This window comes from Canis lupus, chromosome 19 (genome assembly GCF_048164855.1).
Source record: "Canis lupus baileyi chromosome 19, mCanLup2.hap1, whole genome shotgun sequence".
Classification (NCBI taxonomy): Eukaryota; Metazoa; Chordata; class Mammalia; order Carnivora; family Canidae; genus Canis; species Canis lupus.
The window spans coordinates 44,493,126-44,518,681 of record NC_132856.1 but is presented as its reverse complement, the minus strand read 5'-3'; the positions used below and the strand labels follow the sequence as shown (position 1 = coordinate 44,518,681).

General features: G+C 55.2%; 1 protein-coding gene and 1 pseudogene across 1 annotated transcript in view; one reads left to right on the top strand and one right to left on the bottom strand.

The window, feature by feature from the left end:
* Positions 1-15,561: 15,561 nt before the first annotated feature.
* LOC140611522 (small nucleolar RNA U3) lies at positions 15,562-15,682 on the bottom strand (annotated as a pseudogene).
* A 590-nt stretch (positions 15,683-16,272) lies between these two features.
* LIMD1 (LIM domain containing 1) overlaps positions 16,273-25,556 on the top strand; it is a 70,010-nt gene continuing 60,726 nt past the window's right edge. Inside the window, exon 1 of the mRNA XM_072786525.1 lies at positions 16,273-18,066. Within this exon, the coding sequence (XP_072642626.1) occupies positions 16,722-18,066 (1,345 nt within the window). The 5' untranslated portion in view covers positions 16,273-16,721. The remainder of the gene's footprint in view (positions 18,067-25,556) is intronic.

Genomic DNA, 25,556 nt, shown 5'->3' with positions numbered 1-25,556 from the left:
GTCTGTTGGTCTGGAGTGTGGGGGACACCCTGAAGGGGAGAGAAAGGTGGGCGTCCCGATGCCCCGCGGGGAACCCGGGCGACTTCAGGTTCTGCTCCTGAAGGGTCTTGGTCATTCAGAGTGGAAATGTGGCACGTCCCCGGGTGTGTCACTGTTCTGGTCCCGGAGATCTACGCCTCAGCCCTGCCTGCCTCCACCTCCACACACACACACACACACACACACACACCCCACGTACCATATACTAGCACAGTACACACATACACACCCATAGCCCACACCACACGCCTACACCCCAATACTATATGCATTTATTACCGATACACACACACCCCACATGCATATACTACACACAGCACATACGCACAGACCACGTCTCACATACCAAACACAGCTCACATGCACCGACCATATACACACGTACCACATACACGCCACATTCACCACACGTGCATACATGTATCACACACGCAAAACACACGGCACAGACGCTCACCACACACACACCACGGCCAAGGGCCTGCTCTGGGGCGGGTCCCTGGTCATTTATTCCTGCCTGATGGAGGAGAGCCCCACAGCCACGGGATGAGGGGCCGCGGGGAGGGCAGGTCAGTCATGAGAATGGGTGCGAGTCCCAGCTGACAGTCAAGGACGTGCCAGAGGCAGGGGCCACTGTGGACCATTACACATGGGGGCCCCATCCTCACCAGTGCTCAGGGGACCTCACCATCACCAGAGGCATCAAATCTTGGGGGCTGGGGCAGCCCGGGTGGCTCAGCAGTTTAGCACCGCCTTTGTCCCAGGGCGTGATCCTGGAGACCCGGGATCGAGTCCCACGTCGGGCTCCCTGCATGGAGCCTGCTGCTCCCTCTGCCTGTGTCTCTGCCTCTGTGTGTGTGTGTGTCTCAGGAATAAATAAATAAAATCTTAAAAAAAAAAAAAAAAGAAATCTTGGGAGCTCCCCCCGACAGCACCCCCCTGTGGTGGACGCCCTTTGTATTGTTAATAAAAGCGAATAATAGTAATCAGGGCACCACCTGTACTGGCCGCTGCGTATCAACCTTTAATTTTCTTCGGCGAGACACCGAACCGGACAAACGGCCTGGCAGGTGGGGCAGAGGACTCTGGAGCTCGGCTTGCTGGGAGTCCCAGCCCTACGGCTTCCCGACCCCGAGAGCTTGGCGGGTCGCTTGCCCTTCCTGAAGCTCATTTCCTCACCTGGGCCTGGGATACCAGCTCCACCTTGACGTTATCGTGAGCAGGCTAAGGTATGCGAAAAGGCTGAGAGCTGGCCAGTACTCTCACAACTGTACGCTTATCACACCAAATACTAAAACCAGAAAAGCCAGTTGTGCCTCACCCAGCCTGGGCTCCATCTACCTCCTCACGATTTCCCCCTTTCCACGGGGCAACCACCAGGCTGGGGGAGGGGGTACATGTGGGCTCTGGTGCACAGTAAGTGCTTAGCACACACGAGCTCCCTTCTGCTCCCCTCTCCCCACACTCCTGGCAACAGGTCCATTCCTTTGGGGTATGACTGCCACAGTGGGTTGCAAGTCTGTGTCTCACCCTACATGGCCCGTGGAGAGGCTTCTGTGGGGCAGCTGGGGAACATCCTAATGCTATGTGCATTTGGATGGTGGCATGCTCCAAAGACCTGCCTATTTTTTTTCTGGGAGAGTGGAAAGAGTACAAAATGCCTAGGCTGTCCCTTCTGTAAGGTTACTGGTATGGTTGTGTAGGTTGTACACTGCACAAAGGTATCTTCAGGGGGCAAGTGGCCAAGCCATGTGCCCAAAGGACTGACTGCCCAGAACAGGCAGTTTTTCTCCTTCATATAAATATGTTATAGAGGTGATCCATGGATTTGCCCCTCAGCCCCTATGCAAAATGTTTTCTGCAGCACCTTTCAGCTTAGATCCTAAGCATCAGGTCAGAATGAGCTAGAATACTGACCTTCGGCATCGGTCCAAAGTCTTGATGTGATTCCAAGGATCAAGAAGTGGTCACAGACTTCTGGGTGAATCTTGGTGGTGCTGGACAGCTTCGAATTCCGATTCTGGCCCCAGGTGGGCACCACCACCTTGAGCAATTTGCTAAGGACGGCGGAGACGTTTATCTCCTTAGTTACAAAATCGACCCAGCGATGCCAGCTGGTAAGTGAGATGGGCATCCTGGGAGGGAAGACCGCTGAAGGTAGTCTGGGGATATTTTGTGCAATGGAAACCCCTGCGCAGCCCAAACTGACGGTCTGGGGATTTCTTGGCTGGAACAAAAGTGTAACAGCTGGATGATTGCCCGCAGCCTCTGGGCTCAGGCCTCAGTTCTGGCCCCTCTCGCCGGGGCTTTCGTGGGCTCAGGGTGGAGGGTGAGGCACGGGCCGCTCCCAGAGGCAACAGCCCCTTGCACGTCTAGTTTGTGTGGGCTTTAAGCCTCGACTGTCCAGAACCGGGCTGAGCCCAAGGGCCAGGAGCCTGCTGGGGAGGGAGCTTTATAGAATTTTTTTTTTAAGATTTATTTATTTATTTGTTTGTTTGTTTGTTTATTTATTTATTTATGATAGACATAGAGAGAGAGAGAGGCAGAGACACAGGAGGAAGGAGAAGCAGGCTCCATGCCAGAAGCCCGATGAGGGACTCGATCCCGGGACTCCAGCATCGCGCCCTGGACCAAAGGCAGGTGCCAAACCGCTGAGCCACCCAGGGATCCCGGGAGGGAGCTTTAAAGCAAAAGGCCCTGTGGGGTCAGCTGTGAGACAGCAGTGGGGAGCTGCAGGGGGAAGCACGGGGGCGGGGGGGGGGGGGGTGCGGTATTTTAAGCCTAGAAAGAAAGAAAGCCGAGGGAGCACGAGGTGATGCAATAATCAGGGCCCAGAAATCAGGGCCCATTTACCTCTGGGCAGGAATGAAAAGGAACCAAGTGTCCTATTTACCATCACGGTGGGGCCAGAGCCCAAGGGAGCCAGGAAGGGGAGAGGGGTGGGGACAGCCTTATTGGCTCACATACAGCCCGTTGCCTTGGTCGGTGGTTCCGGACCCCGGCTGTCCATCAGGATCATCCTCCGTGGGCCAGAGCTGAACACCACTCGATGGTGCAGTAACGCAGAGATTGGCCAACTACGGCCCACCTCCTGTTTTTATAAATAATTTTATTGGAACACTCCTGTGCTGAATTGTGCATATATTTGTCAGTGGCTACTTTTTTTTTTTTTTTTGAGATTTTTAATTATTCATGGAGAGAGGCAGAGACATAGGTAGAGGCAGAAGCAGGCTCCCCGCAGGGAGCCTGACACTGGACTTGATCCTGGTATCCCAGGAAAAGGACCTGGGCCGGGGCAGATGCTCAACCACTGAACCACCGAGGCACCCTGTCTGGCTGCTTTTGCACAAAGATGAGAAGCGGTGACAGAAACTCTATGGCTCCCAGAGGAGCCTAGGATATTTATTATCTGGCTCTGCACAGAGGAAGCTTCTTGACTCTTGTAATAATGGAAGGGGCTGGGAGGGTCCAAAAACTTGAGTTCTGGGGCACCTATTTTCTATCCAGTGACCCCAGGCAAAGCCTTAGCCTCTCCAAGCCTGAATTTCTAGATCACTCTTAAATTGGATGGTAATGGTCTGCCCAGAATGGTCTACCCAGTTGTCATGAATATTGAATAGATAATATATTTGTTATATTTCTTTATACGATTTTAATGATTATTTTAGACATTTCAGCGTACAAACATAACTGGTAATAATCTTTCTTGAGTTTATTTTGTACCACTTCACATTGTACAAATTGAACTGCTATTCCTGTCCTTTGAGCTACCTCCAAATACTTTTCCTCTCTATGCTGTAAATCCCACATAAATTGCACATTATTTTTGCTTTAAACAGCCAACAGTCTTTAAAGAAACTTTGAAAAAACATTTTATTTATTTATTTATGAGAGACACAGAGAGGCAAAGACACAGGCAGAGGAAGAAGCAGGCTCCATGCAGGAAGCTCGATGTGGGACTCAAACCCGGGATTCCAGGATCATGCCCTGGGCTGAAGGTGGCACTAAACTGCTGAACCACCCAGGCGCCCCTAAATAATTTTTTTTAAGATTTTATTTATTTATTCATGAGAGACACAGAGAGAGAAGCAGAGACACAGGCAGAGGGAGAAGCAGGCTCCACGCAGGAAGCCCAACATGGGACTCGATCCCGAGTCTCCAGGATCACACCCCAGGCTGAAGGCAGCACTGAACCGATAAGCCACCAGGGCTGCCCAGAATTTTTTTTTTTAAAGAAAAGATTATCTTTTGTATTTACCCAAACACATACCATTTCTGATGTTCTTGATTCTGACCTTTAATCCAAGATAATTTCCCTTTAGCCTTAAAGAATTATTTCAGGGTTTATAATAGTGGTCCTACTGGCAGCAAATTCTCTCAAGTTTTGTCAGCTTTTGTCTGAAAAAAATTCTTTGCTGTACTTTCACGAGAGACTTCTTGGTTGACACGTTTTTCTTTCAATGTTCTAGATGCCATGCCGCTGGCTTCAGGCCGTCTTCATTTCTGATGACAATGCTTTTTTTTTTTTTTTTTTTTAATTTTTTTTTAATTTTTATTTATTTATGATAGTCACACAGAGAGAGAGAGAGAGAGAGAGGCAGAGACACAGGCAGAGGGAGAAGCAGGCTCCATGCACCGGGAGCCCGATGTGGGATTCGATCCTGGGTCTCCAGGATCGCGCCCTGGGCCAAAGGCAGGCGCCAAACCGCTGCGCCACCCAGGGATCCCTGATGACAATGCTTTTGTTGTTCTGTTGAAGACCTTTCCTGTTGAAGCGTCTTTCCTTTGTCTGCTTTGAAGATTATCTCTTTAGCTCTGTATTTCAGCACTTTGAGTTGGATGTGCCTCCATGTGGTTTTCTGTTTTCTTTTTAAGACTTTATCTATTTGACAGAGAAAGAGAGCACAAGCAGGGGGAGCGACAGAGGGAGAGGAGAAGCAGACTCCCCGCTGAGCAGGGAGCTGGATCCTAGGACTCTGGGATCATGACCTGAGCCAAAGGCAGACGCCCAACCAACTGAGCCACCCAGGTGCCCTCGATATGGTTTTCTTTGTCTACACCCTGCTGAGGTTCAGGAGACTCACGGGTCTGTGTTGGGATGACCTGGGTTTCGACTCTTCCTGCCCCCCACCTCCATGTGCCGCTTCTCGCCCACCACCACTCCTTCCTCCCAGGTTCCTACTGTCTGGACAACAAAGAGATACCCACAGACACAAGAGCAACAGGCTCTCCAAGAGCACAGCCCGAGAGAAAGACAAGACCCACAGCATGTGTTTCCCTAAAAACTGCCCAAAGTCAGGCCGTCCGGGGTGTGGGGGCATTCAATTATGGAGCCACCATGCCCCACCTGAGGGCTGACTTCTTGGGTTCGGATGACTGAAGGGCCCCCCTACCTCTGCTTTCCTTCATTGTCGCCTCAATTTGGAATCCAGATGTGAGCCTGTTTTTCAATATAGGCTTAGTGTGAGGTCTGCACATACACATTCGAAAGGAAGTAGGGAGGGCACATTTTCAGACAGTGACCCGCCACTCCCCAGGAGATGACAGTCTCATCATGGCCTCATGCAGGCGCTTCCACCTCCCCATTTTAAAATCCATTTGTGAGAGGGGTGCCTGGCTGGCTCAGTTGGTGGAGCTTGTGACTTTTAAATTTTTATTTTTAAATTTTTATTTGGAGAGCAAGAGTGGGGAGGAGAGGGAGAAGCAGACTCCCTGCTGAGCAGGGAGCCCAATGCAGGACTTACTTAATCCCAGGACCCGGGGATCATGACCTGAGCTGAAGGCAGACGCCCAACTGACTGAGCCACCCATGCATCAGACCATGTGACTCTTGATCTCAAGATTGTAAGTTTAAGCCCCACTTTGGGTTTAGAAATTACTTTAAAATAATTTTTTAAAAAAATCCGTTTGTGAGAATAAGCACGTGGATGAAGATTTAACTGGGAATGTTTCTCACTGAATCTAGAATAAATCCGGGACCCCTGACCAGCCCTAGGGGGCAGCCTCCTGCTCCCACCCTGTCTCAGTTCCTGGCCCCCTGGGAGGACTTCCCTGCCCTTGCAGAACACTCCTCACAGAGTTATTGTCTGACTACCCCACTCCTCCTGCCCTACTGCGCTCCCGGGAACATGTTCTCCTCTTTCTCAGCATTTTCCACCACTTGGAATTCCCCTTGCACTTGTGTGATTGTTCCGTGTGCGCCTGTCTCCCGTGAGCCTGGATGCTGCGTGGGGCAGCGGCCCATCCGCTCTATCTCCCATGGCGTCCCTGGCACTGAGCTCAGGGCCCAGCACCGAGTAGGTACCCGATAACTACTAGTCGAAGGAATGAATGAGATGCTATATGCGTTTTCCAGCTCTGCCTCGCTGGGGGATTCTGAACATTCATGAGGGGGCTGATTGGAGGGGACCCAAGGGCTGCCACGTGCCACTTTGGGGCTGGGAAGGTACCACAACACAGTGCCACAACCTGAGTGGGTTTTTTTTTTTTTAAGATTTTATTTATTTGAGAGAGAGAAAGCACGCGTGCACACACAAGTAGGGGGAAGGGACAGAGGGAGAGGGAGATGCAGGGAGCCTAATGTGGGGTTCAATCCCAGGGCCCCAGGATCATGACTTGAGCTGAAGTCAGATGCCCAACCTACTGAACCACCCAGGCCCCCCTTGAATGGTTTAAGCAACAGAAATGCGTTCTCTGACCACTGTGGAGACCAGAAGTCCAAAAGCAAGGTGTGGGCAGGGCCCTACTCCCTCAGAAGGCTCTAGAGGGGATCCTCCCTCACCTTTTCCCAGCCTCTGGGGGCTCCGGTGTCCTTTGCTATGCTGGGCTCGGTGGCTGCGTCGCACAAACCTGTGCCCATTGTCACAGGGCATCCTCCTCCTGTGTCTCGGTGTCTCCTCCTATCAAGGCACGGGTCATGCTGGACTTAGGACCTGCCCTCCTCCCACGTGGGGACCTTACTTAACCGGTGACGTCTGCCAACACCCCTGTTTCCAAACATGGTCACATCATGAGGCTCCAGGGACGCCGTGACTTTGGGGGAACACGGGCCTCCCGCTGGTCTCTCCCGGTGGCCTTCTCCACCCGCTCCCCATGCCCCCTTCTCCAGTGCTCCCCCTTCTCCTTGAGGAGGGGCTCTGCTGGAGCAGCCTTGCCAGGAGGGTGGCCTTCCAGGCAGAGAAGGCTGGGGCTGTCTGCTGCCCTCCCACCGATTTCTGGAAGCTCTAGGTGTGTTCATTTGGATCCTCAGTGGAGCAAATGCCAAGATGGGAGGGAGCGGGGGAGGCAGCCATCCCCACCCAGGCCCGCCAGACCGCCCGGGGTGCAGGTCACCCAGGCCCGCCAGCCCACGGCAGTGGGAGTTTCAGTGAGGTGCTCTCACGTCAGTGAGGGTTGGCAGGCCTCAGAGGGAGTTAGACCGTGAAATCTTTTCCAACACAAGAGGCCCATTTATTTTGACAAGAAGAAAAACAGTGGCTGTGAGACCGGCCCTCAGATGTGGGGTGCATGCGCCCTGTGGATGCCCGCTATGCCTCATGGTCCATCCACAGCTCTTGGAGGGAATGGAGCCAGTCTTTGGCATGTTTTTGGATATATATATATATATATATATTTTTTTTTTAACAGACTTTGAGAATTGTGAGCATTTTATACTTGAGCTCCCTTAGGCACAAGGTTGGTGGGCATGAAGACCTCAGCTGGTGTGAATGTGGCAGGTGGAAATAATAAATAGGGCCTCCTTCCCTCCTGTCTCCAGAGCTCACCCTCCAGAGCGGGGTCACCACTCCCAGAGAGCAGGTGGGGGGGCTGCTGCACACCCAGATCCTCATTCCGCTGTCTGGCAGCTTCTAGGGTTCTCCTCGGGCCGCACTGTGGCCGGGACATGCCTCTTCCAGCGCTCACACCCACCCACGCCGATTAATGAAAATGTCGCAGGCACTTTCTCCTTTTTGATGTTGCTTCACAAAGGTAGCACAAGTGTCCCACGTGCGCCCCCCTTCTGGAGTTACCCATTTCTCATTACCCACATAAAACGGATGTAGGCCCATGCCACCAGCCTGGGGGAAGTTGTGCCCTTCCCCGTGGAAGCCGGGCCTGCCAATGGCCTGTGTGTGACAAGGCCCGGGGACTCGCTTCCACCCTCCTCTCTCAATTTCCCAGATGCGCTTTCCCCTCTTTTCTTGCTGCCTCCCTGGCCACTCACTCAGCCTCATTTTCTGGCCTTTTCCTCTCTCTGAATGGTTCAGGACTGGGTCCTGGGCCCTTTCCTCACCAGCTGCCTGCACCTGTGAGCTTCTGTTCCTCCATTTCTAAAGTGGAAATAATAATGGGATTTACCTTGGAGCTGCTGTGAAAATTAAAGGAGGTAATTTAGGTGAGCTTTTAGCGCCCCATGAAAGTCAGCTATTATTAGCATCATGATTATTGAGGACACTACCCGTTCATTGTGATAATGCCTTGAGCCGGGTGCAAGGTCCCGGGTGAAGCACGCAGACCCATACCCACCCTTGGGGACCTTGTGGCTCAGCTCCCTGACTGCCGGGCCCCACAGCGGTGCTGGGGACAGAAGACGTGGTTCCCGTGAGGGCTCGGGAGGCAGCCAGGCTCTGGAGGCAGGTGCAGGGGCTCCGGTAGCCGGCGAGCACCCAGGAGATTGTGTCGTGACAGGTGGCGTGTTGCACGGCTGGGCTGCCTGGGGCCCCTCCTGGATCCACCGCCTCCCCGCAGGGGGACTCCAGACGATTCCTCAGCTCCCCTGGGCTCAGTTTCCTCTTCGGCACAAAGGAGCAGATCACAGGACCTCGCCGATGGGCCGTGGCGGGGATTCCACACCGCCACGTCCGTGGATGTAGAGAGCGGAGCTGAGCAGGCCGCGTGACATGTTGGTGATCAGTGTCGCGATCATCGTTCTTGTCGTGGCCACTCAGCGCTCCTAGCACTGCCCCCAGGGAGACGGTGGTACCCGGGGGCACGTGGGGCAAGTCCTTGGGGTCGGTGAGAGATGCAGGCAACCAGTCATTTCCGCAGCTCCTCGGAGATTTCGGGAAGCCCCTGCCGCGCGGGCTTATCCCGCAGCCGCGCCAGCAGCAGGTGTGTCGGGGCGCAGCCGTCGCTGCCGTGCACGCACTGGCAGGAGAGGGTGGAAGCAGCCCGCAGGCCTGAGAATCGGGGTGTCGGGTAAAAAGTCCATGACTCGGGCCGCCCGGGGGCTCAGCGCTTGAGCGTCTGCCTTCGGCTCAGGGCGTGATCCTGGAGTCCCGGGATCGAGTCCCACGTCGGGCTCCCTGCATGGAGCCTGCTTCTCCCTCTGCCTGTGTCTCTGCCTCTCTCTCTTCTGTGTCTCTCATAAATAAACAAAATCTTAAAAAAAAAAAAAAAGCCGATGACTCACCCAGAGAAAGGGCAGCCGTCGCCTTAACGAAGGCAGCTGCTTGTGAAGTGGTGTGAAAAGATGTTCAAGAGCCTGGTCAAGTGCAGGAGGCAAGGGGGCGGGCCGTGTTCCACTGTGTCATAGAAAAGGGGGACAGGAAGAGATGGACGCGCTGTCCTTGGAGGGGGCGCTGGGGGCCTGGGGCTCCATGGGGGGAGGACGCCTACTTTTCCCTCGGTGCTCGTTCACCTTTCGCGTTTGAAGCTATAGGCACGTCCCGCTTGCTTAAACATCCCAAAGAGGAAGCAGAAGTTGGAGCTGGCTCGTGAAGGAGCACCCCAGTTCACTGGGTCCCGTTAAACATCTTTGGCAGCGCTCAGAGCAGATGGCGCTGGGCGGGGTTGGGCCGGGGCCAGGGGGAGCCCCCCGTCCCCCCGTGGGTGTGTAGGAGCCACGTGGAGCCCTGTGGCCAGGCACATGCCTGCAGCGTGGTGCAAGGGCTGGGGCGCGGGCCTGAGACCATAGGACAGTGGGCTCCAGCAGACGCACACGGCAAGGTCAAGGGCGGAATATCTGGGTCTGGCCCGGGCAGCTTTCCAGGGCAGACGATCATGACACCAAGCACCAGGAAAAGGCCTTCGGCACATCCGTTTCTCTCTATTCTCGGGGCAATTCCACCGTGAAGGCCAAGGCCGGAGCCCCCAGGGTTCTGGGAAATAGATTTGGAGGGGCCGAGCTTTCCTGGCCTGCTCTGGGCATCAGCAGGGACCAGCCCAGGGGAACCTGGGTTCTTCATTCTTCATCCATCTGTTTGAATGAAATATAAAGATTCTTTTCAGAGCTCTCCCTGAAGTGGCCCTCCAGCTTTGGGACACACACAGCATTGTGTGCAGAGACATTCCCTGTAGCCAAGCAAAAGCAACAGAAAGGCCCTTTCAGTTAACTGCAAAATAAGCAGGGCTCTGTCTAAAGACGGGGGCCCTTGGCCTCACGGGCCCCTTGGTAATTCACGGGCTGAGGCACCGTTTGCTGCCTGCGGACTATTGGATTAGGGTTTTTCAAATGCCCTTTAGTCAACAATTCAAGTATATAAAAAACAGACATGTATGCATGCAAACAGATTTTTTAAAAAAGATTTTATATATTTATTCATGAGAGACACAGAGAGAGAGAGGCAGAGGGAGAAGTAGGCTCCATGCAGGGAGCTCAACTCGGGACTCGATCCCAGGACCTCAGGATCAAGACCTGAGCCAAAGGCGGATGCTCAACTGACTGAACCACCCAGGCACCCCACAAACAGATATTCTTCAGTCAAATACCCTTTATACATTCAAACACATATATTTATATACTGTCATGCTCTTGACTAGCAAGATAGGGGATGTATGATGTAGATTGAACATTTGTACAAGGTCATCACTAAGCTCTAAGAAGGTTTGCAAAGTTACCAGGGTAATAATACAGCCTCCTCTTTGTCTCTCCAAATCTGGGTCATGGTTGAGCCCAATAAATTTTTTTGTTCACCTATAGATGATAATGCCTGTACTCCCTTTTCTGATTTATTTACCAAACATTTAAAAAAATATTGTTTATTTATTCATGAGACACAGAGAGAGGCAGAGAAATAGGCAGAGGGAGAAGCAGGCTCCCTACGGGGAGCTCAACTCGAGACTCGATCCCAGGACCCCGGGATCAAGACCTGAGCTGAAGGCAGATGCTCAACCACTGAGCCACCCCGGCTCCTCTATTTACCAAGCATTTTGAGGAGCCCCTACCATGTGCCAGGCATCGTTCTAGGTTCCTGGGATGTAGCAATGAACAGAATGGCCAATGATCCATAGCCCGGTGAGGTTTGCATCCTGGTGAGGTGATGGAGGTTCACCACTGTGCCAGGTGAGGACAGGGCGTGGAGACAGGGAGTTGAGAAGGAATTCCTGGAGAAGGGACCACAGAGCAGAGAACGGAGGGTTGTAAGCCAGGGGGTCACACCGGTATGGGATGCTGGGGGAGGGGAGGAGGCTCTAGGCAGGCGAAATGGCAACGTCTTGCCACTCTACTTAGATTGCACTCACTTAGCAGAAGCCAGTCCCAGTTAGATCCAGCTCTCCACCTACTTCATACCCACATCTGTGTAACTGAACCTTGGCTAAAGAAAAACATGCCACCATGCCGGCCTCATCAGGATCCATGCCCTGGATCCCAGGGTGGGGGTTGGGATCCCAGGGGAAGCCTCTGTCTTTCTCCAGGCCACTGACTCTCCCACTCCCCTAGAGGACCAGTTCCCAACAGCTGTTCCCCTGGCCTCACTCTCAGCTAACTCTCCTTACTTCCTATTTCACCGAGAGAGTTAAAGTAATCGGAAGAGCCACATACCACTCCAAGATTCCAACACCTTATGTACCTACCTCCCTACCTGATGCTAGCCCACATCTTTTCTATCACCATGGCTGAAATACGCAGTGGAGCCCGCCCCTCTCTGCTACTGAAGCACGTCACCCTAGACATTCCCTTCTTTCTCTCCTACAAGAGCAATTCTCCTCCCCCAACCCCTACCTCAGTGGGCCATTCCCATCAGCATAGAAACAGGTACCATTTCCCATATTTAAAAAAAGAAAAAAAAAAAAACACCTAAAGAGGCCTCTCTTGATGGCATTTCCCCTCTATTCCACTTTACCCAAAAAAACTCCTGGGAAGGACCGTTTTGATGCGTGTCTCCCACAAGGCTTCTTCCATTTGCCTTTCTTCAAGTGTGTGCTCAGGGAGAAGGCCCTTGACCATCGTATTCAAACTGGCGTCCCCTCCTTATCTGCATCCTGGTTTCATCTTTTGCCGCCACCCTCCTCACTTTCTAATGTCCTCCACGAGGCACGTGTCTACTTTTATTGTCCACCCTGTCCCACTGGGATGTAAGTCCAAGCAGGACAGGCGCGTCTGGCTATTTTGTCCATTGCTGTGTCCTCAGCACCCAGAGAAGGGAGGGCCCAGGGCATCCTAAGTACTCAGTGATGTTTGTTCAGTGAGGGCACGGTGAGGGCATGGGCCGGGGACTATGAGAAAGTCCGTGTGGCTGAAGTGGTGGAAGAAGGGGAGACAGAGGGGAATTAGGAGGTAGGCACAGGTGGGAGGAGGCCACATAGGGTCAAGGGGAAGATCTTTGTTCTCAGCATGATTCAGGATGCTGCCGGAGGGTTTGGAGCTGGAGAGATACAGGATCTGATGGATGTTGTTGAGATTCTGGCCAGGTCAAGCTGAAAATCCCGTATTTCACAAGTGTGTTCATGGGCAGGCACTTTTTGTTGTTGTTGTTGTTGAGGGAGAGAGGGGAGGGGAGAGGGGCAGAGGGAGAGGGAGAGGGAGAGAATCTTAAGTAGGTTCCTTGCCCAACACGGAGCCCGACACGGGGCTCCATCTCACGACACTGAGATCATGACCTGAGCCAAAATCAAGAGTAGGACACCTCACTGACTGAATCACCCAGTGCCTTGAGGGCAGGTAATTTTTACATCCCTGTGCCCATGAAAATAAGCTTCCAGACCAAAGGAAAGCTGTGTGTTGATACTGACTTCGGTCCTACTGGCAGGGCCATGGGGAATGATCACCACCTTGGAATAGCTTTCCTGGTAAAATAGAATGTGGAACATTTCTCACTCAACAAAACATATCATTGGTAAACACTGAAACAAAACCATCCATTCTCTGCCTACTGATCAATAAAAATATTTAGTTCTTCAGTATTTTGCTTTTTAAACAACTGATGTGCAAGTATGAACACATATTTTGAGATTCGAATCAACAGATGTTTCCAAGCACACAGAACAGACAACGCCGGCCTACGTTAAATAGTCATGGTTGGGTTTCTAAATGTTGGGCACAGAATTGGAAGACATCTCTGCCTTTTAAATATTAAATAGCAGTGGGAAAATATCCAGGTGTCTGCTGGCCATGGCTGTCAAGTCTGAGTGCCCCTTCACAGTAGTAGCATGCTATGTGGTTTGACGCTCATGGGATGCCATCTTTCCACTGACCAAGAGGGGATAAGCCAGTCTGGTGAGGAAATATGTAGATGGTGGGTTCAGGTGTATGTGTTTAGTTGGTGGAGATGGTGCACTAGCTTCTAGAACTGCAATGGGGATGGGGAATGAAACTCATGGCTTCTGAGCACTCCAGGCAAGGCAAAATGAGGGTTGCAGGGGGGAACAGATAGGGACCAAGGATAATGGGCCCAGGCCCTGCCAAGTCAGCACGAAAAGAGAAAACCGATTTACAAGAGGCCTGGCTGGTGTTCGAGGCTCTAGTACCAGGGTTGCAGCTCCTAGAACTGAACACCCAGGACGCTGGCTCCAAGCTTGCTAGTCTTCACACGGGGATGGCCATGTGTTCCCAGCGCTTTGTTAGCTACGACCCCAGTACTCGGGGTCAGGCAAAGTGGGCCACAGCTTTCTACTCTGATAGATGCCCTCACCTCTCTGTGTACCAAGAGGAAGCACTGGAACGCTAGACCAGCGGGTCTCAGGTGTGGTCCGTGAACAAGTTAGCAATGCAAATTCTTAGACCTCACCCTAGAACCGCTGAATCAGAAACTGCAGGTAGGTCCCAGCAACCAGTGTTTAATAAGCTCCCTAAGGAATTCTAATGCGTGTTTAAATTTGGGATCCACAGGCTTAGACCAATTCCAGGTGATGCTGATGCTGCTGGTTCCGGGACCATACTTTGAGGACCACTGTTCTAAAGAGTTCATGAGCCTATCGCTCACTTTGTGAGTAAGCCCAGCTATTAATTAATATTACTGAAGACATGGGGACTGTTTACTTTTTTATTTTTTAAAGATTTTATTTACTTATTCATGAGAGATAGAGAGAGAGGCAGAGACATAGGCAAAGGGAGAAGCAAGCTCCTTGTAGGGAGCCTGATGTGGGACTCGATCCTGGGACCTTGGGGATCACAACCTGAGCTGCAGGCAGATGCTCAACCACTGAGCCACCCAGCATCCCAAGGACTGTTTAATGAGGGATTGTGGGTAATTCCTTAAAAGTTTATGTATCTTTGTATCGTTCAAAGTTGTCATCATGAACAGGTATTCCTTTTGTAGACAAATACATTAAAAGACTTTGTAAAAGTAAAAATACCTCATTCTGTATAGTTCTCTACAGCAGTGCTTCTCAAACTATTGTGCAAAGAGTGCACTCAAGAAACTTGTTCCAATGAAGATCTAGTTTAATAGGTTGGATGGAAGGGGGAGTCGGGAATGTGCATTTTCAACAAGTTTCCGGGTGATTACCATGCACAGGCCCATGTAAACCACACTTAGGGGTTACAGAACGAACACAAAGCACGTTTAGGTCTATTATCTTTTTTTTTTTTTTTTTTTAAGGTCTATTATCTTATTCGTTCTTTGTCACAGTCCTGGCAGACAGAGTGAGGAATTCACTTTTTCAACCACCAGGTACTACTACGCACCAGGCACTGAGCATACAGATAGGGTCTAGGGAGGTGGAAAACCCACCACCCACCAGAAACACTGCATGTTAACAGATAAGTAATTATAAATAAATGATAGAGACTGATCAGAAAAATAGAGACGGTACCCAAAAAAGAAGCCCTCTGGGAGGAGGTGATTTCAGCACCGGTGGGAAGGATGAGCTGGGAAGTTCAAGGTCGGGCTCTGGGCAGACACCAGGAGGCTCCTGCAGCTGAAGGCTCCCAAATCGGGGTGGGGGAGGGAGGGCGCGAAGCCCCGGTAGGCAGCTCATTTCCATCTTTGCCGGAGGAAAGCATTGAGGGTGTAAGCTGGGAAGGGACTGGTCTGGTACATCTGCCTTAGGGTCGCTCTGGCTGCTGCCGCCGCACGGGCGCCTGCGACCTGACACCTCTCCGGGGCCACCGGGGCGCTGGTGCAGGGAGCGAGACCAGCGGGTCTCAGGTGTGGTCCGTGAACTCGTTAGCAATGCAAATTCTTAGACTTCACCCTAGAACCGCTGAAGCAGAAGCGGCTGGTAGGTCCCAGGAGCCGCGCCCCGCGCCCCGCAGCGCCCCCGCAGCGCCCCCGCAGCCGGGCGGGCGCACCCTGGAGGTGGGGCTGGGACGGTCAGGCACCCGCATCTGAATCAGGAGTCACCGGGGCGCGTTTTTTTTTTTTTTTTTAAAGAAACCACTCAGACTGCGTTGTCTCCCTCTTGCTCCCCCAAGGGAGAAGAACGATCATCAATTGCCAGCAGCAGCTGCATCGGCGACACCAAGAGCAGGCTTCGCGCTGCGGGGAGCACGCTGAGACCCGGGCGCGTTCTTATTGCCGCCCTCCGCGCCCTGAAAGCGCGCGCTCCCGGGAACAATGCGACTTTTTAACACCCTCCCCTCCCCCCCCCCCCCCCCCCCCCCCCCCCCGGTTCAGAGGACCTGGGCTCCCGCGGTGGCATCTTGGACACTTCCCGGCCCGTCGAGCCTCAGTCTGCCCACCTGTTGGAGAGGACTTGGGGGCCAGGCCCGGGGCCTCGGATCGCGCACCTCGGGCCTGGCACGCGGGGTCGATGGGCACCCGGGGAAACTGAGGCACGGCAAGCGGCACGTCCCCGCAGGCGACTCGGTGCCCCCCCCCACGCCCGCCAGCGGTCTCCGCGCCGAGCCCTTCCCCCACCCGCGCCCAGCGTGGCCAGGGGCGGGGCGGGGCGGGGCCGGAGGGGGGCGGGGCCCGGATCGCGGGGCGGGGGGGACCGGGCAGTCCCAGCGCGGGGCCCGCTCGCCGGCTCGGAGCAGCCCCGCGCCCCAGCCCCGCCCCGCCCCGCCCCTGCCCTCGGCCGCCTCCCGCCCCGCCCCCTCGCGGCCCGGGACGTGCCGGGCCGGCCACCGAGCGGCGGGGACTGCGTGCGGCGCGCTCACTTCCGCGTCCCGCCGCCCTCCGGCCCGCGCCCGCCGCCATCGGACAATAGCGCTTCCCGCCGCGCCCCGCGCCCCGCGCCCCGCGCCCCCGTCCGCGGCCGGGTTGCACTGCTGACGTGCTCACCGAGAAGCCCGGCTTTTTTTTTTTTTCCCTCTATTTCTTTTTCCTTTTAAGATTTGAAAAAGAGGAGAAGAGACGCCCGGCGGGCGCGGGCGGTGAAGCGCGGACAGTCCACAGCCCGAGCGACCTGCGCCCGCTGGGCCTCCGGTCTCATCGCCGCGACCCGGCCTGGGGTCATGACCCTCCCGCCGGGCAGGTGGAAGGCTCTACCTGTCGCGGGCTGGACGTGAGCCGCCGCCGCTCCTGGCAGCCAGCCGGGCCCCAGCACCCGCGCCCCCAGCCCGGACACCCGCGCTAGGCCCCGACACCCGCGGCGACATGGACAAGTACGGCGACCTGGGCCTGGAGGCCAGTAAGTTCATCGAGGACCTGAACATGTACGAGGCATCCAAGGACGGGCTCTTCCGAGTGGACAGGGGGGCGGGCAACAACCCCGAGTTTGAGGAAACACGCAGGGTGTTTGCCACCAAAATGGCCAAAATCCACCTCCAGCAGCAGCAGCAGCAGCTCCTGCAGGAGGAGACCCTGCCCAGGGGCAGCCGCGGCGCCGCCAACGGGGGCGCCCCCCAGGCCCGCCGGGAAGCCGGCTCGGGCATCAGGCAGCCGGTGGATGGTGCGGCCAAGCCCCCTCTGGCCTCGCTCGCCCCTGGGCAGCCCGCGTGCCCACCCCCGGAGCAGAGGGCCAGGCCGCCCGCCCGCGGCGCCGGCCCGGGCAGCCAGGACTGCGGGGCCAAGGAGGGCCTGGCACGCTGGGAGATGCCCGCTTTCCGCCAGCCGGGCCCCTGCGAGGATCCCGCCTGCCTCACCCACGGAGACTATTACGACAACGTCCCCTTGCCGAGCCCCAAGTGGGCCGACCAGCCAGGAGTGTCCCCCAGCGTCAGGCCGGGCGCCGGCAGTGGGTGGCCCGGCGCCCCGGGGACGGACGCGCCGCTGCCCAGACCCTCCAGGGACCATCCCCTGTACCAGCCTCCGCTCTCCCCGAGCTCCGCCAAGTCGTTCGAGAGCGGCCGGGATGGCGGTGCTGGGGGTCGCGCTGATGGGAAGCCAGCCGGGCTTTGGACTACCGCCTCCTCGCAGCGGGTGAGCCCCGGCCTCTCTTCCCCAGGCCCGGAGAACGGGGCCCTCCTGGGGCCCACTCAGCCCAGGACCCCCTCTTTCTTAGCACCCTTGGCCCAGAGCTGCCCCAGCCAAGGAGCTCTTCCGAGAGCAAACTCGGGGATGGGGAGTGAGGTTGCAGGCGCGATGCCCAAGCCCACTGTGGATCCTCAAGCCTGGTTCCCAGACGGACCCAAATCTTACCTCTCTAGTTCCGTCCCACCATCCTCACCAGGCAGCATGGACAGTCTGCAGTCGGGTGCGGCCCCTGGGCTGGGTCCCAAGCCCGTCTGCACAGACCCTGGCATGGGTCCCAAGCTCAGCCCCACCAGCCTTGTCCACCCACCTGAGCGGTCTTGTAAAGAAGGTCCCCCCGGCTGGCCCTCCGATGGCGGCCTGGGGCCTGGGCTCCCGGAGAGCCCCAGCCCCCCCCGGGTGAGGCTGCCCTGCCAGACCCTTATCCCAGGCCCCGAGCTTGGGCCCTCAGCTGCCGAATTGAAATTAGAAGCCCTCACCCAACGTCTGGAGCGTGAGATGGATGCTCACCCGAAGGCCGATTACTTTGGTGAGTGAGAGATTGGTGACCTCACCCACCATGGGTGACAAGGTCCCTACGTTCGGGGGAGGTGCTCCCCATCGGGGATGCTGTAGGTCTCCTTGAGCCGCGCACGTATGTGTACGCGTGGCTTCCTCTTTCTGCTGCATCTTTTGATCCAGAGACTTGAAAGCGTCCCTGAGCAGAAAGCGGATCTTGTATCTGGGGGTTACCTACGTGCAAAGGGCGAAAGCGGGGTGGGATTACTCATGACTGCTTTCGAAAAAGGGAAATGCTGTGACTTTGGGTTTTGGGGTTCCGGGTGTGGCCCAGAGTGTCTTGCAGTGACTGGCTCGTCCAGGACTCGAATGGCAGCAGTTTCTGAGGTCCAGGTACCCCTGTGGGTTCTGTCCCCGGCTGGGCCGGGCTGGTCTGTCTATCTGAGGACCTGTGGTTGGGCAGGGGCGCTCTCTCTGGCCCTGTCTGTCTGTCTGTCTGCAGGTACTGTGTACAGTTGCAAAACTCACATGGAAGATTTTGCTCTCAAGCATTAGTGGTTCTCAAAGTGTAGTCTGTGGGCCCGCAGCGTCCCTTCACCTGGGAACTGGTTAGAAAGGCACGTGATGTAGGGCCCCCTCCGCCAAGACCTTCATCTGAAACTCAGTGAGTTGGGGGGGAAGGCCATAGTCAGCGGTGCAGGCAGGCAGTGTGGACTCTCAGGCAGTGTGGACTCTGGGGGAAATTTGAGACCTGTGGGCTAGGTGTCTCTGAGCTCAGCCCCCACCCTGGGTTCTAGCCCGCAGCCAGGTAGCAGCTGCAGCCCCTGCGCCCAGTGGGATGGAAGAGGCTCCTTGCTGGTTTTACTAACAGGTTCAGGGTTCTGTTTTATTCTCTTTAAAACCTTGAATTCTTGGAGGCTGCTGGCTTCAGCTTTTTCTTTTGCTCTGCGCAGGGGTTTGGAGGCAGTGAGAAAGCAGTGTGTTCTGTGGAGTCATGATGTTGTGGTCTCATAGAACTAACTAGAAAGCTCTTTTTAGAAGAGTCTGAGGGTTTTTGTCTTGTTTCCCCCCCATTTTTGAACTCTGGAGAATTGGGGTCATAATGTCCCCCTCTGAGGCCAGAGAGCCTTGGGAAGCCGAGTCCTGGGAGGGTGCCCGCTGTGCCACACGGAGGAGGGCAGGGCCCAGGAAGGGCCATCAATCTGTCCTGTCTCTGGGGCCTGAGGTGCTTGCTGGGACGGGGTCCCTGGCGCCCATGGCAGCACGGTGTTACTTACCCCCTGAAGCCTAATGGGACCAGCTCTCACGGCACAGAGGGCGCTCGTAGGTTGGGGTGACTTAGTTGGTTTGTGTGTCTGAGCATGTAGCACCCTCTTACTCCTCTTTTCCTTTGCAGATTTCTCTGGGGAATAACACTTAGCAGGAAATACCGTGGTTTTAAACTGTCAACTGTTGCTAAATTTTTAATTCTGAGCTCGCTAAACAACAAAACAGTACTTCTCTTTTGTCAGGGAGGCAGGTTTACACCCCAGATGGGGGCAGAAGTATTTGCTCACACCAGTCATTCCACATGTTTATTGAGCCCCTGCCTTGCCCTGTTCAAGGCCTCGGTGTCATACACAGTGAACAGGACAGACCGTAATCAAGTCCTGGGGAGAGACACAGGTCGAGGAGGGGATGGAGCCTCCCGGCAGGTGGCAAGAAAATTTCCAGTTTTGAATTGGGGGTCAGGGAACGCCCCATTGGGAAGGTGGCATTTGAAGAAAGGTCTAACAGGAGGCAGTATTTCCTTGGGTGAGCGTGTCCTAGGTGGGCAGACAGCAGGGGCAAAGGCCCTGGGGCCGGTCTGTGCCAGGCCCCACCTGTGCTGGACACTTACCCTCTACTGTTTAATTTACTAGTTGCAACAACCCTGGGAAGCAGGTTCTGTCATTAGGCCTGTTTCACCGATGGGGACGATAAAACCCGGGGAAGTTAGATCATTAACCGAGGCCTCCCAGGTGGTGGTGCTGGGTGAAGCTGCTAGTCGAGCCCCCCGGTTCAGACGCCGTGGCCCTGTCCCTAACCAGCATCGCCACGCTGCCTCCCAAGCACAGATGCGGAAAACTATTTTATGTCCCAATTTATTTATTTTTGTGGCTTTGTTTTTTTAAATTTTTAGTTGAGGTGAACATGACACATCACAAAATTTAGCCATTTTAAAGCAAACAATTCAATGGCATTTGGTACATTCACAGTGTTTTACAAACACTCGCTCTGATAGTTTCAAAACATTTTTATCACCCCCAAGGGAAAATCCTATACCCATAAAAAGCAGTTGCTCCCTATTCTCCCTCCCTCCCAGCCTCTGGAAACCACACCTTTGTGCTCTGTCTCTGTGAATTTACCTATTCCGGATGGTTTAGGTCAATGGAATCCTATTTTATTTTATTTTTTTAAGATTTTATATTATTCGTTCATTCAGGAGACTCTGAGAGAGAGGCAGAGACACAGGCAGAGGGAGAAACAGGCTCCCTGTGGGGAACCTGATGTGGGACTCGATCCCAGGACCCTGGGATCATGACCTAAGCCAAAGGCAGACGCTCAACCGCTGAGCCACCCTCATTTCTATTTTTTGACCAAGCGTGACATTTGTGTGTAGAAAACTCAAAAGGCACCCAAAAACCTGCACAAAGAAGGGTTAAGTGTGTGTCAGTCCCAGTGGTCTATGCTGTCCACCAGCCCTTTGCCACCGAGTGGTGTGTCTCGGCAGCTGCCATGTGTCAGCGCATGTTGAGCCGGTGCAGTGTCACCCATAGGGACGTGCCCAGGTCATGTGAGCTGCGGTCACGGCGGACCTGGAGAAGGGCCCCCTGCAGGGAGCAAGCCCAGCTGTGGGCCAACCCCCCCGCCCCCAGGGTGGCGTTGTGAGGCTGGGGCCTTGTGCCCTTCCTGAGTGGCCTGCTTGCCCACCGCACGGGAGAGGGCCCGCCCCATGGCTGGAAGCTTCGGCAGCCCAGCTTCTGTCCGCCCTTCCATGACCGGCGGTGTGGCGGAGGAGGGAGCCTCTCATCGGGGCCTCTGGAGGTCGGTTCTTGGCCTAGTCCTGCTGGGGGGGCTTGAACAAACCCTCCTGTCTTCTAGGCCTCACCCCCCCTCTGTAGTGCCAGGCGGCCGGCCCCAGGGTGCCTCCCCTTCCCTCACTCTGGTGGTCTTTGAAAGCTGTGCCTGCCCCGCACGCTGCATTTCTTGAATTAGGATGAGATTTTACTTCCCAAGAGAAGACTCTATGGATACAGGGCCCTTGCCAGAGAGTCGGGGTAACGTCACCGTAACCATCAGGCGCGTAGTTCGAGCCAGAAGCCAAGCAGAGTAGACGTTTGGGCTGCTTACGTGGGCCCCTCCCTGGGTCAGACAGAGGCGTCCCCGGGGGCGTTTACACTGTGGGAAGAGCTCCTGAGTCCCTGTGCTTGCCTTGGAGAACACTTAAGTCTGAAGATGCCTCAGTTTCCCGTCCTTGATCAGCTCATCTCCGAGGACGCTTCTGGCACCTTCCTTGGCCGTCTTCGTGGCTCTGGTGCGGTGTGGTGCTGGGGGCTCCTTCTCCCTCTCGGTCTTTCCCGTTCTTCCTCTGTGGCCTCTTTGTGTCTTTCTGTCCGTGAGGCAAGAGGCAAGGACAGATTCTTGATGCCTCTCGCTCGGTGTTCTGCGTTAACACCACTGTTTACCCTGCAGGGGAAGGGAAGCGGTCACCAGGCCTTTTGTTTACTCTTTCCTGGCCTTTTCCCCCAGGCATCCACTGTCTTCCTCACACTGGTTCCCTCCTCTCTTCCCCAGGGGAAGGATACAAAGAGGCCACCTGTCACAGCCCGGGCTTCCCGTGGAGGGCGCGGGGGGCCCCGAGGGGATGCCCTTGGGAGGCGGGTGGAGGGGGCTCGGCCCCAGCGAGGGCCTGACATGGCCCACCCCGCAGGGAGTGCGCGAGCCCTTCAGAAGTGTCCCGAGTCGGGGTGAGATACCGGACTTTCATGTTCCCCCCTAAGGTCACCCATCAGATGTGGGCCGCCCTGGGAAGGCATGACCCTGGTGAGGCGTCCCTCTGCAGCTGGCACAGAGCCCGAGGCCACGTCCCAGTGCACCCCGGGCCACCGGGCCCCCCACCGCAGCCCCCCACAGCCAGGCAGATAAAGACCCCTCGTACCGTGGCCTTTGGGCTCCGTGATTCCAATCCTCGCCACCCTGTGTCTAGTGCCCGTGGCTCGGTGGGCATCGGGCACATGCTCTGCGTTACCCTTCACCGCCAGACACCAAGTCGTCTCTGTTCACAGTGGAGAAACTGAGGCCCATGATTTGCTCAGGACCACACAGGCCTACGTGGTGGCGCCTCCACACCAGTTGGGCTCTGACCGCTCCCGTGGTGGGGCCAGGTGGCCTTTCAGGTCTGCGTTTGCTGCTGTTTGTCCCTCCAGTTTCACGCTCCGCCCAGCTGCTGCGGGGGCATCGGTGGGCTCTGTGCCTGTGCCTGCCCTCCCGGCCGCGGGTCTGGGGCTCTGTCACTGCTGACGCCCCCCGGGAGAGAACCACACTCTGCCCTGGGGTGGAGGAGGCCCTGCCCGGCTTCGTCAGGCACAGGGAGGGGGTGGAGGGGCCAGAAGAGACTGGTCGCGGGGTGTCCCTCACCCGGCCAGGGATCGACGGGCCTCCCCCCACCCTGCATGGAGCAAGAGCAGTCTCGGGAGCCTGTAAACAGGTGTGACTCCTCCTGGGAAGGGCCCCGCCCCCGCCAGGGGCTAGGGAGCCTGTGGCACTTGATTTTATTCTCCTAGGGAAGCAGGAGGTCAAGGACACCTTCCAGAAGAGCATGTAAAAATCCTGTCTGCTCCTTCCCAGCAGACGGTCTCGCCAGCCTCGAGCTGCGCGTGGATTCTCTTGCTGCCCTGTGAAGCACCCCCTCTCTGGCTTTTCCAGCAGCAGATGCTTGAGGTGTGCAGCTCACATAGCGCTGAATGAAACACCGAGGATGGTTCCAGAGCACTTTTCATGGCAAAGGAAATCACACAGGGCCATCCTGTCATGGGGGAGCCTCCCCCAGAATTCCGGGACAGAGGCCTGCATGGACCCTGGACGTCCCGCTTAGTCCCCAAATATCATGCATTTCGGTCAAGCCAAACTAGGGGCTGAAGTAGAGGAGAAGGTGGTGGAAGATCATGACCATGAGGCTCTGAGCGGCTGGCACGGTGCGGTTCCCCGGGGACTTGGCCCCAAATTCCTTCCTGAGTCGCTGTGCCGTACCATAGACCGAACTGAAGCCAGGCTTCTATTGCCATGGGAGTGAGCTTCTGATCCTCCACGTAACTTGCACATTCTCTCACTGTGGCCCTAAGGCCACATGGGGGCTTTCCCCAGCCACATGGTGCCCACGGGCTCTGTCACACCAGCGTCACTGCTGGCCCCAGCTCCTGGAATTCCTCCCACCATGAGGTCCTTGACCTTCCCCAGCCAGCGGTCCTTCTGGCCAGCATGGAGGTGCCTGCCCCTGCGACCCCACTCTGAGAAGGGGGCTCCGGCCGTTGCCCTGGCAGGCCCTGATGGTGGGCTCCCACGGCGTGTGCCCCGTCCCATTGCACTTTGTCTCTGCGGCCCTCCCTCCCTGGGATGGTGTGTTTGTGCTCCATTCCTCTGTGACCAGGAAAGCATGTCTTGTTTTTTCCATTAATAATCCACAGCATGAAACTGACCTTCTGACAGCGCAGGTCTTGCCAGAGGTTTAAAAAAAGTTATATTTCTTTACATCTTTTTTTTTTTAAGATTTACTTATTTATTTATTTATTCATTCATTCATTCATTAATGTGAGAGAGAGGCAGAGACACAGGCAGAGGGAGAAGCAGGCTCCATGCAGGGAGCCTGATGTGGGACTCGATCCTGGGACTCCAGGATCACACCTGGGTCGAAGGCAGATGCTGAATCGCTGAGCTACCCAGGCATCCCACATCTTTTTTTGTTTGTTTAAGAATTTATTTATTTATTTATTTAGGGAGAGAGCACGCAAGAGAGAAAGTGCAGGTGGGAGGGGCAGAGGCAGAGGGAGAGAGAGAATCTCAAGCAGACTCTGCTCTGAGCATGGAGCCCCATGTGGGGCTCGGACCCAGGACCCGGAGATCGTGACCTGAGCTGAAACCAAGAGTCGGATGCTTGACTCTTCCTTGCAGGAGCGCCTTCTTTACATCTTTTGATTTATGAGTTCTACATGGGACACAGAAAACTGTGGAAGAAAGGCCCGATTTGGGGAGTGAGGACACCACGTGTTCTGAGTCTGATCCTCCCAGCGGCCCTAGGGGTGACAGCGGGCAAGCCGCTCCTCCTCAGTGCAGAGCCATGCTGACCTCTCAGGCTCGTCCTGGCCCCAAGTGCTGTGGTTGCGGCTCTGGGTGCCATCAGATGCCTGGGTCTCAGCTGACTGAGTAGCCAGCACTGCTGTGGGCAGCGGCGAGAGCCTGGAAAGGCAGGGGCTGCACGGCCTGGCCTTCCTTCCCCCTTGCAGACTTCTATGGAAGTGGAACACAGTTTTGCGTTTTACTTATGGTTACGTTTTCTATTGCAAAGTGCAATCGTTGTTACTTTAGGTATCTGGAACATACCCTACAGTTGAAACAAGAGCCATGAGTCACTGACATGCCTGCCACCCTTAGGATAATCCATGGGAAGATTTTCTGCAGAAAGTTTCCAGTGCAGAGCCGCGGCCGGAGCCCGCTGTGACTCAGGATGCGTCATGTGCTGCGATTCTTGGCTCTCTGGCCAGATGGAGAAGCATTTACTCAGCGAGAGGTCACTTACTGTGCTCTGCAGAGTGTGTCTGAGGAAAGCGGGGTGAGGAAGGAAAGATCCCTAGGAAAGCATCAAACAGGGAGCCGCTGGTGTTACAGCCGTCACCCACCCCGAGGCCTTTTGAGGGTCTCATTCTAATTAAACGTGGGGTCCTCAATTCGGGGGACGGCAAGTAGCTCTGGCCGTGGGGCTCATGGACCTGTATTCCCTGGCATGCCCCAGGTTCCTCCCTGGGCTCCTGTGAGGTCTGTGGTGGTGTTGGGTCATTGGATGCCTGACAACGGCCTCTGTCAGGGGCCCACGTAGTGGGTGCTTGGAGGATGTCTGTTGGAGGAATGGAGGGGCTTCAGTTGGGGGTGAAGGGAGAAGAGGAAGGGATTTTATTTTATTTATTTTGTTTATTTTATTTTATTTTATTTTATTTTATTTTATTTTTATTTATTTGTTCATGAGAGACACAGAGAGATAGAGAGTCAGAGACGCAGGCAGAGGGAGAAGCAGGCTCCATTCAGGGAGCTCGATATGGGACTTGATCCCGGGACTCCAGGATCACACACTGGGCTGAAGGTAGGCGTTGAACCGCTGAGCCACCCAGAGATCTCTAGGAAGGAATTTTAGATCGGGTTAGCTCTGAGGTAGTTGTGCTAAAATGTGTGTCATCTTTCTAATCATCTCACACACATTGGCTTGTGGTTTGTTCATTCCTTCCAGTAAGC